Genomic DNA, 13,474 nt, shown 5'->3' with positions numbered 1-13,474 from the left:
TAAATATCAAGTTCATTTTTTAAAGGTATTTTTGTCTCATGTGTAAAACATATATAAAAATATAATTGCTTCTGTTTGATTAAATGCAGTTGACTGTGATTACAGACAGTGTTGCTTATTCGATTCCCCCATCTCAGTCATCTTAGAGAACTAGAAAATTATAACCCTGTAACAAATCTATTTTATTTCAGTATGGACATTTTTACTAACTGTCTGTGGCCTTGTGCCACATAAAGTGATTTGTTTTGTTTATGAATTGATAAAGTAAGGTGAGAAGAAAAAAAAACTGTCTTCTACGAGAGGACAGTGTGAGCTGGAATATGGCTTCCGCTCGGGAGGGGTGTGTTTTAGTAGGTATGCTGTCAAATAATGATGTTTCATTAGGTTTGTTTGGTTAACTTGTGAAATAGTGATCTCGCCAGCATTTAGTGACTAGAAGTCTTCCCCCACCAAGCAAGAAAGGAACATAGGTCACAACTCCAATTAGAAAAAATTGTTAATAAAATCTTGATACATAATCATGGACCAAATTAAAATGCACTTGTTCAATTATTTGATGAATATAAAATGAAACTCCCCACTTCAGTTATGAAAAAAATGTTTTGGAATTTTAGTTATTTTATTGGTGTCAGTCAGTATTAACCCTTTGTTCCCTGGTGATTCCAATTAGAATCACTAACATTTTCGGCTTTAACAGCCTATTTTTCGGGGGGAGGATGATACCAATTAGCATTACATTTGCAATGTCATTCTTTGCTGATAGATACTCAAGATTTATTGTTCCATAGCAATGGGTTGTGTGAGTTCATTCAACCTTATTCTCTTTGTTGATATGCACATACCATTCTGATTTCTGACTGTCTGTGAAACTTTCGAAAATTATGGCAGGTATTTATCGTGCATTTGAATCACACCGATATTGATTTTCATTTCTCATATGATCAGAGAACACATGAATTATGTTTTTGAATTTAAAGTTATATAAATTGAGTATTTTCCTTCTAATGATGTCAATTGGAATCATTTCAGAATTTCAACACTCTAATATATATTTTTCAGAAAAATGTGTTTCATATTTATGTGTTATCAAGCCTAAAAATGAGATGAAATTGGTAGAAAAACTTTCTCATGAAAAAATCAAGCCGTGTTTTAAACATAAGGTGATTTAGAATTAATGAGATGACCTTTAAGGGGTGATAATCACACCTGAACAAGCATTTTTCATTACGGAATATGTGATTGAATATTGAAGGTTGGGATGCAAACACTGTAATAAAACACATTGATGGGCCAAGTCACTACAATTTTGGTGGTGAGGTGTGTAAATGTTTCAATAGGAATTGTTTACAAAATGCCCAGGAGATGGACCCACAAAAAAGAAATTGAAATTCTATTTTTTTTTAAAATCTGATCAGAAAGGGTTGATGTGAATGCTCTATCAGGAATACTTTTAATCAAAGTCAGTCGATATAATAAATCTGGTAATTGTTGTTCATTGGCATTGGGTATTTATGTTTAAATGCCTTTAAAGATTTTTTTTCATTGCAGCAAGTTCTGGGTCATTTCGTGTTGGCTACACAATTATTTGAAAACCATGTGTAACCAAAAATTTATGCAGACCTATAATGTCTTGTGCCTTATGTAATATCTCTCCAGATAATTTCAGTTGTACTTTCATTATTCTGTTGTATTAGGCTCGTGTTTAAAGTAACAATTCCAGTCATCTCGGTAAATGGTTTCAGTAACGTAATGAAATACGCCTCCAAATCTGATTGTTCAATTCCATCTACTGGCGCGATAATAAAGTAGAAGGATATCTGGGCAGGTGCAATAGCTGTATGACAAATTATTTCACCATATCCATGTGGAATAGACTGAAAATCAGTGTAATGTACTATTATAGCCAGATGACTGTTTAAATGATATTCAAATTTGTATGGCAGAATGAATTAATGCCAGTACACTGCCACCAGACTTATCCCATTGCTGGGATCTCTTCCAGCCCAGCTTTGTGGTAGAGTCTGCAACAAAATATGTGTACCTAACAGTCTGAGTGCATACCTAGTGTTGTGTCAGATTTCTGTCAGTGCTGTCTTCTATATTCAAATTGTGAGTAAAAAAATTGCATGGAATTAATGCATTGGTTTTTCTCTCATGCATAGTTAAAATAAATGAAAAATGAAAACAGTTTCTTTATTTAATGAGGAAAAAAGTGTAAATAAATATATGCAAGTGTTAAATTAAAAAAAAGTCACACAGAATAAATTCAGAGCTCGATTCCCGAAGCTTTATTTTTCTTCTGTTGATCCATCTCCTCCATGTGATTCAAAACATCTTTCTTTGTAATGATGTCGACTAGGCTCCTGAAATTTTTTATGATGTCTTATTAAATTATTTAACTGTCAATATATAAATAGACATTACAAAATTACAGTGTTTTTTAAACATTCGTTAGTGATATTTCACTGGATAAATAGTAGTAAGTAACAAACAATAAAACAATTAAAGTACAATGTTGGATTGAAGTATATTTTTTATGTAAAAAAAAAGCTAAAACTTTTTAAAATACTCTCAGTGTAAATGTATTTCATAAATCGGTTCTCAAGGAAATGTGTCCTTGCCTATAGCAATTTAAAAATAAAAAGCAATACTCACCCATTCTCAGTGACAAGAATCTGCCGCAACCCAAGTTTACAGAACATGTCAATTACTGTGTCCATGGGTGTTTGTACAGTAACTGTTATTGGAGCCTGTAACATAAAATGTGATGGGGATGTCATTTTCACACACTATGATGTGGGTGTAGGAACTCCAGCCCTTGGGCCAATTAGTTATGCAGACAAATTTAGGAGAAATATATTGCATTCTTCTAATTATTTATGAGACAAATTTTAACCTTCTCGTCAAGGGGGAAACAAATATTGAGTTTAATGTATTCTATAAAATTTTGCGGGTCACTGTATTATCACATTCTATTTACATAATAGATAAAAATACCCCACGATTTCGTGCAGAAAAATTCCAAAGTAACGTGATGTGTAAGTTATTTGAACTATGGATATTGATTCTTATTTATAAAGATATCTGCACCAATTGAAGCAAGTATGAAACAAATAGTTCAACTTATTTAATTCAAAGTCCAAAGTCACTGGGAAAAAGTTCAGATTTTCCGAAATTCAAATTATCCAATTAATCTATCCTGGATTCGTAAACTGACTAAGAATTGCAACTTAATCATCAACATTCACACACAATAATAATTATCAATTATTAAAATTTTATCATTAGTTACGAAACTGTTTCCCAAATTTTAATAATTTATAAACATAGCAATCAATCTTAGCTGCTACACTATTTCACTGCAGAATTTATTGACCACGTTCAAAGCCTGATGTACAGAAACAGTTCATGATCATCCGTTATAAAACTGTTTCCCAAGTTGTGCTTATCATTCACATGCTATCAAATAAATATGCTTTCATTAATGTATTACAATCTGAACGTTGTGATAATTTTCATACTCTTAATGGCAACAAAAAGATTCAGATTTTGAACGGTAGACCTTGATCCCATAGGTTAGAAAGCATAATCGGTATCGAGTGATACACATTCTCGATGCAATCCAGCTGAACAATGTTATAATGGACATTAACTTACCAAAGAAAGAGTAGAGGAATTTTTTCAAACTTTTATTAGTATTTAAAAATTTGTTGTTTAACATCTTCATCCAGAAAAGCAAAATATGGCTTCTTGTAGAATTTTTCCAAACTGAAATTGCTCCTACAAAAATCATGATTTTTTCCCTCCAACTTTGGAAAAATTTGGAAAAATTTTGAATTAAACAAGAAATTTCAACGTTAAAAGAAAACTGAAGGGGAGTTTGCAAAAGTTAGAATTTTATCCAAAATTTGAATTGGCCAAGTTCTACTGTACCATTTCTTTGGTTGTCATGTTGTGGTCTAGTCACTTTAGTAGCAGCTGCTGTGTGATTTTATGGACATCATTGCTGTGGACTCTCATTATGAGGTTCCAAGTTTGAATCCTGTTTACAGCACAGTGGTGGTGAGGCTGAAGTAGGTTTCCTGCAGTTTTCCAACTTAAAGGCATGCATGCAAGTCAGTCTCCCGTTTAAAAAAAGTCTCTCTGCAGAGCAGGCAGACCTACAACATGATACTTTCATAACAAAAATTCAAGCATTTACCATCTTTACTTCAAAGTGTTTTGTAAGGTTTTGAAGACCTTGCCTACAGAGGGACATAGATTTGGTTGACAGGGTGCAGACAAGAGCTACGCGTGCTCTTGTTAGTGGTAGCACACACGGCTTGAATTATGAAGAGAGACTTGATTTTTTGAAAATGAGCTTGAGTACAGGTGTCTGTGGAATATGATCAAAGTTTTTAAAATTCTCAACGGGATGGATGGGATGGTCCACGAATTATTAACACATCATCAATCAACTGCTTCGACAAGAGGAGACCAGTATTGGTTAGGGATAATTCTAGGTCATGGTATCGCAGGGAGTTTTTCTCTAATAGGGATTAAAACTGCCAAAATATGTGCATACCAAGCAACTACTGTTGTCACGTGGCCGGATTCGCGACCTATAAAATATAATAATAATAAAAGGCTAATAATAAAAGCTCATAAAAAATAAGATAAGATTATACTTCAATTGCTCCCCTTTAATTTTTTATTAAATTTTTTTTTCTCTTTTACATCATACAAATCTTGACTCCATATGCATGCAGTGTGATTTTAGAACAACATGTTAAGGGGAAATTGCGAACATGACACTTAGCAGATGCCTACCAGAGAGAAGTAGATGAATTACTATGTAATAATAAATGGAAAAGCAAAAAATACCTTACCTCTGGGGTCGTGAATTCTAACACAATTGATGTGTTTAAAAAGAAGTACGATAGACATGTTGGGATAAATAGCTATCCACATACTTGGAATAAGACAACCATAATCTTTTTTATGGGCAGTGTATTATTTATTCGTTTTTTTCTTTCGTGATATGTGCTTTTATATTGGGTTGCTGTATTTTGGCTATATTTACATCCATATCTTTTGGGCATAATTCTTTCAGCCACCTTGTTGGGCAATTTCTGTGTTGTGGCCTTCGTGTTTGTATATGCATGGAAGACAGATGGCAACACCAGCAGAAACAAGCACAATTCTGACAACATAAATACATTGGAGGCCATACATACACTCAGAACACATTCTGGCATGTACCAGTTCATTATAAATTCTGCAAAGGAATGTGTACAAGGTGCGTGTATGGTCAAGAAGGAAAAGAAGTCACCTCAGAGTGGTAGATGTGTTTTGTCCGTTACTGGGCGAACATCATCAATGCAGGAGATAATTGTCTACGAAACTACGATTATTGTGAACTACCAACTGCTAATTTAAGATTCGTCCATGTATGTGTTCAAATGCTACCATCTATCTTTTAAAGACAAAAAATGGCAATGAATGAATATTCTGATCTGTGCAACCTTCAGATGCGGTGAACATGGGTGGAGGTAGGGGGGGGGATTGCTTTCCCCAGCATCAATGACAGAGCTGATCTAATGTATATGAGTATATATGAACTGTCATCATCATCATGCCCCCCCCCCCCCCAGACTTTCAAGTCTATCTTACCCTATGACCGCGAAGTCTGTTACTGTGTTAAATCTGTACTCGCTGTTTGGTATTCACCAAAATCACTAGACCATGCTCCAATAACGTGTAAATATGGCACAAGAAATGCAGTAGAACCAGGATTAATTGGGGCAATGGTGGAGAAGACAACCATCGTTAAATCACTAGAAACAAAAAAAACAAAACTCAAAGAAAGTGTAAAACAGTCTGCATAAAAAATATATGCATTTTTACTTGTTTAAAAGGAGTGTTCAGTATGTTCTCACAAAAACTATGAGAAAAGTCTTATTCAAGGTTTGGCGCGTGAAAAATTTTTCTGTACTATTTTGGAAGACTTATCACTTATGACTTACCTTATCGACGATTCGGCTGAGAAACACCGGCGCCATTTTTGATCTTCTTGGAACAGACTTTTCATTAAAATAAACTGTCGATTTTCCAGAAATGCCTTCCTTGACGCTCTTCAGATGCTCTGTGGATAATTTTATTTACACATGTATAATGCAACCCTGGTAAGATGGCCTCAGACCTTGTATGACCTTCATCAAGAAAAAAGATGGTTCATTCTTTAGTAGGGAGAGGGGGGGGGGGCAACAATAAGCATCCTCCAGGGTTGCTGCTGGAGTTCTTTTTCCCCCAACTTTCCCTACTGAAGAACGAACTATATTTTTTTATGATGAAGGCCATACAAGTTGCCATCTTTCCATAGACATATGATATATACATTGGCATACGTGGGGGGGAGGAGGTTATAATCCTCCTTGAGCCGAGATTATAAATTTTGCAGGAAAAAAACATAACACCTCCCCCCTCCAGAGAAAATCCTGCGCATGCCTATGTATATTACCTTTATGAAGAAATAATTGAAAGTGTGGAGGGCAAAGATTCAGGGAATACTTATGGCCATGTTTGCATCTCTCCTCAGCACGTAACCAAAAAGATAGGGATTTTCTTTTGATATTATCACTGGGAATCCAATATGCGTAGTTTCTTTCATGATTGTCTCTGTAAATATGGAAAATAAGTATGTAAATATATATGTGTGTGTGTATTATATTATTCTAATGACAGAAAATGTATGAAAATTAATTTGATTATATGATGAATTTTTTCTATACGACATGAGTTAATACAGAGAAATGAAAATTGGCCACTTAATCTACATTTCAATCATGATGTTCCACACATTTGGAGCAGATAAAACTTAAGGGCAAGTTAGACCATGATATGAGGGAGAAAATATCTTAACCTCCACAGTTGCATATGGAACATTATCTTCAGTGGTGTGACGTTAATGTCTCTGCAGTGAGGGAGAACTTTTTAAGATACAAGGAATGTCTCAGCTGTTTACTCTTTTAGAAAAATCTTGCTTCAGCACACCTCAGAATCGCAGCGTGTGAAAGAGTCAGATGACACATTAAATACAATCATGCTATCATTATTTACTAATTTGACCATAGAGGGTGTGATGTTTGTACATCACACCCTCTATGGTTCACGGATAGCGTGCGAAACCTTTATCTTGAAAAGAAAAGAGCATTCAGAGAGTATAAAAGTGGACGAGGTGACCTATCATTGTTTACTGATAAAAGAAGACTGTTGAAGAAAGCGATAAGGGATAGTAAAAAGCAAGTTGAATCTAGGTTGGCAGATAACATTGGCTCTGACCCAAAATCATTTTTTCGATACGTCAATAATGGATGTAAGGGGACAGTTGGCCCCCTCTCGATAGGAGGCTCAAAAGTAGAGAGCAATGGAGGCATGTGTAGTGCTTTCAATGACTTTTTCGCGTCGGTTTTTAATGGAGATAATGATATTCGATATACGGGTGTTGCATGGGGTAATAAAACGCTCAACGATATTCAAGTGGAAGACGTGGAGGTCCTAAATCTTCTAAGAAATGTATGTGCAAGCAAAGCACCAGGACCAGATGATATCTATCCCAGGGTTCTCAGGGAAGGTGCTAATGAATTGTTGGGGCCAGTCGCACAGATATACAGGAGTAGTGTTGCTGAGGGTATCGTCCCGAGAGATTGGAAACTGGCTAACGTTGTTCCGATATTTAAGAAGGGTAGTAGAGAAGTGGTGTCTAATGATCGTCCAGTGAGTTTGACGAGCTCCCTCTCGAAAATTTTGGAAATTATCATCAAAAGGCAGTTTGTGAAGTGGATAGACGAGAATAATGTATTGTCGGATAATCAGCATGGGTTCAGGAAGGGGAAGTCATGTGTAACTAACCTCCTTTGCTTCTATGATTACGTGACTAAGGCTTTGGGTAAGAGCAAAAATGTCGACGTTGTTTACCTTGATTTCCAGAAGGCATTCGATCGGGTCCAACATGGCAAACTCTTGAAGCGTTTACACGAGATTGGAATAGGGGGCAACTTGCTGAATTGGATAGAATCGTGGTTAAGAGATAGGTCGCAACGAGTTATGGTGAACGGGGAATTCTCTGGTTGGACAGACGTCACAAGTGGAGTTCCTCAGGGAAGTGTCCTTGGCCCCATACTTTTTTCACTTTTTATCGACAAACTCGATCAGGGTATCGATGGAATTACTAGCAAATTCGCAGATGATGTGAAGCTAATGGGGGTAATCGGAAATGAAAGCGATAGGGAGTTGCTCCAGACCAACTTAACCAAGATTGCAGCATGGGCAAATGAATGGAGCATGACGTTTAGCGTAGATAAGTGCATGGTCGCTCATTTTGGTTCGAACAACCCACGGTTCTCTTACGAGTTGAATGGTGTCACTATCCCGGATGCAACTAGAGTCACCGATTTGGGAATTCTCATTGACGAGCGACTTAAGTTTTCTGAACATTGTTCAGCGGTTGTCAAAAAATCGAATAGAATGCTTGGTCTCATTTTCAAAAAGGTCTCTTCGCGTTCTCCTAAAGTCATTCTTCCGCTTTTTCGAGGCTTAGTTCGTCCTGGACTGGAGTATGCTGTAAGGTTTTGGAGACCATACCTACAGAGGGACATAGACTTGGTTGAAGGGGTGCAGAGAAGAGCTACGCGTGTCCTTATTGGCACACAGGGCTTGAGTTATGAAGAAAGACTTCATTTTTTGAATATGTTTACATTGGATGAACGCAGGTGTCGAGGAGATATGATCGAAGTGTTCAAAATTTTCAATGGGATGGATAGGATGGACCATGAACTTTTAGTACACCGCCAATCGACTGCTTTTACAAGGGGACACCAGTATCGATTGGTGAGGGACAATGCAAGGTTATGGTGTCGCAGGGAATTTTTCTCCAATAGGGTTGTTAATAAATGGAATAGCTTACCCCCGGAGGTAGTAAATTGTAACACAATTGACACGTTTAAAAAGAAATACGATAAACATGTTGAGGTAAATCGAGAAGCTATCCATTCTTAGAATAAGACAACCATAAGTATTCTTTATGGGCATTGTATAATATTTTATCATGTGTATATATTGTTTGTAATTTGTGTTAATTGCATTTTTAATTGGGTTGCTGTATTTTTGAAACATATGACAGCCATATTTTTATGGGCATCTTTTTATCAGCCACCTCGTTGGGCATTTTGCCTGTTGTGGCGTTGTATTTGTATTTGTATTTGTATAATTCGCTTATAATATTGAATGTAGATGGCAGTTTCTACCGGGGCGGAACTAGAAGGGGTAAGTTGCCTCGGTTAGTAAACGAACAGAGGGGGTGGCAAATTTGAGGATGTAACAAACACACTGTTATGAAATCCAATTTTACAGTCACTTTTCCTGGCTTAAAACAATAGTAGTCCATTGCATTAATGGTGACTGGCTGTGACTTTAAACGATTATACGTTTTGTATCTCGACTAGAAATTCCCTTACCAGACGCTGGACCCGCTGCAAAAATAATTGTAGGGTCCATGGAGATACGAATAACTTTTTCTAATCCCTTGAACAGTTGAGCTTCCCATAACAGACACTTCCCGTAATGAGCAGCTCCCATTAACGGACACTATTCGTGGAAAAGGCCAAAAATGTTTGCAAACGCAATTTTCAGTCCTATGCGTGGTCACTGTATGACCTGTATTTTACTGGACATTCCCGTAATTTCTCTTATTTTGGCTGTCCCAACATTTTTAGACCTGCCCCCAGGCCCATAACTAGGTTGGGGCAACGCCCCAAACACTATTTCTTCTAGCATAACCCTTCAAAGACAGCCTAAAAAAAGTCTGCCCAGAGAAGGCACCCTACGGCCCTGCCCGTCTCGTTTTTTCGTCCAATAACATTTTAATTCACCGCGACTTTTAATAAGAACTTACCGCCCGCTAACATTCTTTTTAGCGATTTCAACAAAACTTTTGGCGACAAAATGCTTAATTTCCTCGATGAAATATGGTCAGTGTAATTCCTATTGCGTTCGTTATGTAAGCCACAGCAAAAATAACCATTTTTTTTTAAATTTTTTGTTCAACAATTTCTGCCCCCCCCCCCCCAGAAAGTGTGGAGCCCGGTGCGGTCGCACACCCCCTAAGGGCAGCTCTGATCTCGGCCATGTCTAGGAGCATTTCAATGTCACAAAAATTCAGAAAATCGTTTTTTTCCCCTTTCCTATTCATATGTTCTCTCAGGGGGTGACAGTCCCCACAGGTTTTAAGGTGCGATTGTATTTCATTCTCTGCGAAATCCGTTTGTCCCGCTCCAAATGAATTATTACCTTTTTTCGATTTCATAAGAAATCAAATAAAAATGATAACGGTTGAATGTGAAGCTTTTCTCGAAATAGTAAACGGTCATCAGCAGATTAATACATAGTGCAGAGCGTGTTATTGTCTTACCGACTTGGTCCAAAGTCATTCCTTCTCGCGTCAGGCTCTTGAGTTCGTCTCGGTCGCTTCTGCGTCAAATAAATGATTAATTACAATTAATTACAAGTCTCGGTTTTTATTTAATGATCAATAAGCAAATTTCGTTATTACGTAACTTCCGGTTAAAGCGGAAGCTCTTGGAATTTCGAAACAATAATAATGAATTATAAACCTCTGTATATTTTTTAACACGCAGCACGTATCGCCTGAAGTAGCAGATGACTGGAATATCAAAAGGATGATACATTTCTATGACGTTAATGTCTTAAAGACTTTATTAAGAACACAAACGTGAGCATATGCAAAATGTGTTTTTGTGCGATGGAAACAACAGCTGTAGCGAAGTTACTTCCCCATTTCTGCTATTCACTCTACGTCAGCGTTTCTCAACCTTTCCAAACCCAAGGACCACTTGTGTCCCGTATTACGGGACATTCCTGTAATTTTGGTTGTTCCAATTTTTTTTTTTTTTCATTTTCCCCACTTTTTTCAACGATGCTTTTATTTAAATTTGTAACATTTACTGAAGTCATGAATACGCAGCATTTCTATATTACAGAATATAAATATGTGTTGTGTGTGTGATAATTACGGCCAAAAATATTGATTCATTTCACGTATTTGTCAAGTTCAACGACTTCAATAAAAATGAATGATTGTGCTACTTTTGGCAACAATTTTTATGACAATTGTTGTATATGTCCCGTATTTTATCCTATTTAAGGTGCTAGTTTACTGTATTTTCTCAATGAAATGTGGTCATCTGATCATTTGAATATTTTTTTCGTGAAATACGTAATTGTCAGTGCGATTTGTAGCAGCCCTTCATTTCCCCACTCTTCAACGATTTTAGAAGTAATTATAAAATTTCATTTTGACCCAAAATCATTTTTTCGATACGTCAATAATGGATGTAAGGGGACAGTTGGCCCCCTCTCGATAGGAGGCTCAAAAGTAGAGAGCAATGTAGGCATGTGTAGTGCTTTCAATGACTTTTTCGCGTCGGTTTTTAATGGAGATAATGATATTCGATATACGGGTGTTGCATGGGGTAATAAAACGCTCAACGATATTCAAGTGGAAGACGTGGAGGTCCTAAATCTTCTAAGAAATGTATGTGCAAGCAAAGCACCACGACCAGATGATATCTATCCCAGGGTTCTCAGGGAAGGTGCTAATGAATTGTTGGGGCCAGTCGTACAGATATACAGGAGTAGTGTTGCTGAGGGTATCGTCCCGAGAGATTGGAAACTGGCTAACGTTGTTCCGATATTTAAGAAGGGTAGTAGAGAAGTGGTGTCTAATTATCGTCCAGTGAGTTTGACGAGCTCCCTCTCGAAAATTTTGGAAATTATCATCAAAAGGCAGTTTGTGAAGTGGATAGACGAGAATAATGTATTGTCGGATAATCAGCATGGGTTCAGGAAGGGGAAGTCATGTGTAACTAACCTCCTTTGCTTCTATGATTACGTGACTAAGGCTTTGGGTAAGAGCAAAAATGTCGACGTTGTTTACCTTGATTTCCAGAAGGCATTCGATCGGGTCCAACATGGCAAACTCTTGAAGCGTTTACACGAGATTGGAATAGGGGGCAACTTGCTGAATTGGATAGAATCGTGGTTAAGAGATAGGTCGCAACGAGTTATGGTGAACGGGGAATTCTCTGGTTGGACAGACGTCACAAGTGGAGTTCCTCAGGGAAGTGTCCTTGGCCCCATACTTTTTTCACTTTTTATCGACAAACTCGATCAGGGTATCGATGGAATTACTAGCAAATTCGCAGATGATGTGAAGCTAATGGGGGTAATCGGAAATGAAAGCGATAGGGAGTTGCTCCAGACCAACTTAAACAAGATTGCAGCATGGGCAAATGAATGGAGCATGACGTTTAGCGTAGATAAGTGCATGGTCGCTCATTTTGGTTCGAACAACCCACGGTTCTCTTACGAGTTGAATGGTGTCACTATCCCGGATGCAACTAGAGTCACCGATTTGGGAATTCTCATTGACGAGCGACTTAAGTTTTCTGAACATTGTTCAGCGGTTGTCAAAAAATCGAATAGAATGCTTGGTCTCATTTTCAAAAAGGTCTCTTCGCGTTCTCCTAAAGTCATTCTTCCGCTTTTTCGAGGCTTAGTTCGTCCTGGACTGGAGTATGCTGTAAGGTTTTGGAGACCATACCTACAGAGGGACATAGACTTGGTTGAAGGGGTGCAGAGAAGAGCTACGCGTGTCCTTATTGGCACACGGGGCTTGAGTTATGAAGAAAGACTTCATTTTTTGAATATGTTTACATTGGATGAACGCAGGTGTCGAGGAGATATGATCGAAGTGTTCAAAATTTTCAATGGGATGGATAGGATGGACCATGAACTTTTAGTACACCGCCAATCGACTGCTTTTACAAGGGGACACCAGTATCGATTGGTGAGGGACAATGCAAGGTTATGGTGTCGCAGGGAATTTTTCTCCAATAGGGTTGTTAATAAATGGAATAGCTTACCCCCAGAGGTAGTAAATTGTAACACAATTGACACGTTTAAAAAGAAATACGATAAACATGTTGGGGTAAATCGAGAAGCTATCCATTCTTAGAATAAGACAACCATAAGTATTCTTTATGGGCATTGTATAATATTTTATCATGTGTATATATTGTTTGTAATTTGTGTTAATTGCATTTTTAATTGGGTTGCTGTATTTTTGAAACATATGACAGCCATATTTTTATGGGCATCTTTTTATCAGCCACCTCGTTGGGCATTTTGCCTGTTGTGGCGTTGTATTTGTATTTGTATTTGAGGCAATATATTGCAGTTTTTGGCGAAATTCGGCGATATCCCGTACTTTCCTCCACCATGATGTACAGTGAACCTACGTAAGTGGGTATGTTTTTAACTGAACTCATGTGGGTGTTACTAATATCAATTACAACGGTTGAATAATGTTTCATTCAATGAGAATTAAATTATCGAGTTTGACTGTGAGTGGTCCGCG

At 37.3% G+C, this 13,474-nt stretch overlaps 1 protein-coding gene across 2 annotated transcripts in view; it reads right to left on the bottom strand.

The window, feature by feature from the left end:
- Positions 1–2,162: 2,162 nt before the first annotated feature.
- The window catches only part of LOC149067427 (H(+)/Cl(-) exchange transporter 5-like), a 36,696-nt gene continuing 25,384 nt past the window's right edge, over positions 2,163–13,474 (bottom strand). For both annotated transcript variants that reach the window (XM_089252625.1, XM_089252624.1), the window contains 5 exons: positions 10,448–10,506; positions 6,550–6,657; positions 6,006–6,124; positions 2,656–2,750; positions 2,163–2,363 (listed from right to left, as the gene is read on the bottom strand). In XM_089252625.1, coding sequence (XP_089108751.1) covers positions 2,267–2,363; positions 2,656–2,750; positions 6,006–6,124; positions 6,550–6,657; positions 10,448–10,506 — 478 coding nt within the window. In that variant the 3' untranslated portion in view covers positions 2,163–2,266. The remainder of the gene's footprint in view (positions 2,364–2,655; positions 2,751–6,005; positions 6,125–6,549; positions 6,658–10,447; positions 10,507–13,474) is intronic.

The sequence above is a fragment of the Pholcus phalangioides genome, unplaced genomic scaffold (genome assembly GCF_987345545.1).
Source record: "Pholcus phalangioides strain wild (caught in Gottingen) unplaced genomic scaffold, Ppha-v1.0 ptg000030l_1, whole genome shotgun sequence".
Taxonomy (NCBI): Eukaryota; Metazoa; Arthropoda; class Arachnida; order Araneae; family Pholcidae; genus Pholcus; species Pholcus phalangioides.
This window is presented reverse-complemented; position numbering and strand designations above follow the sequence as displayed.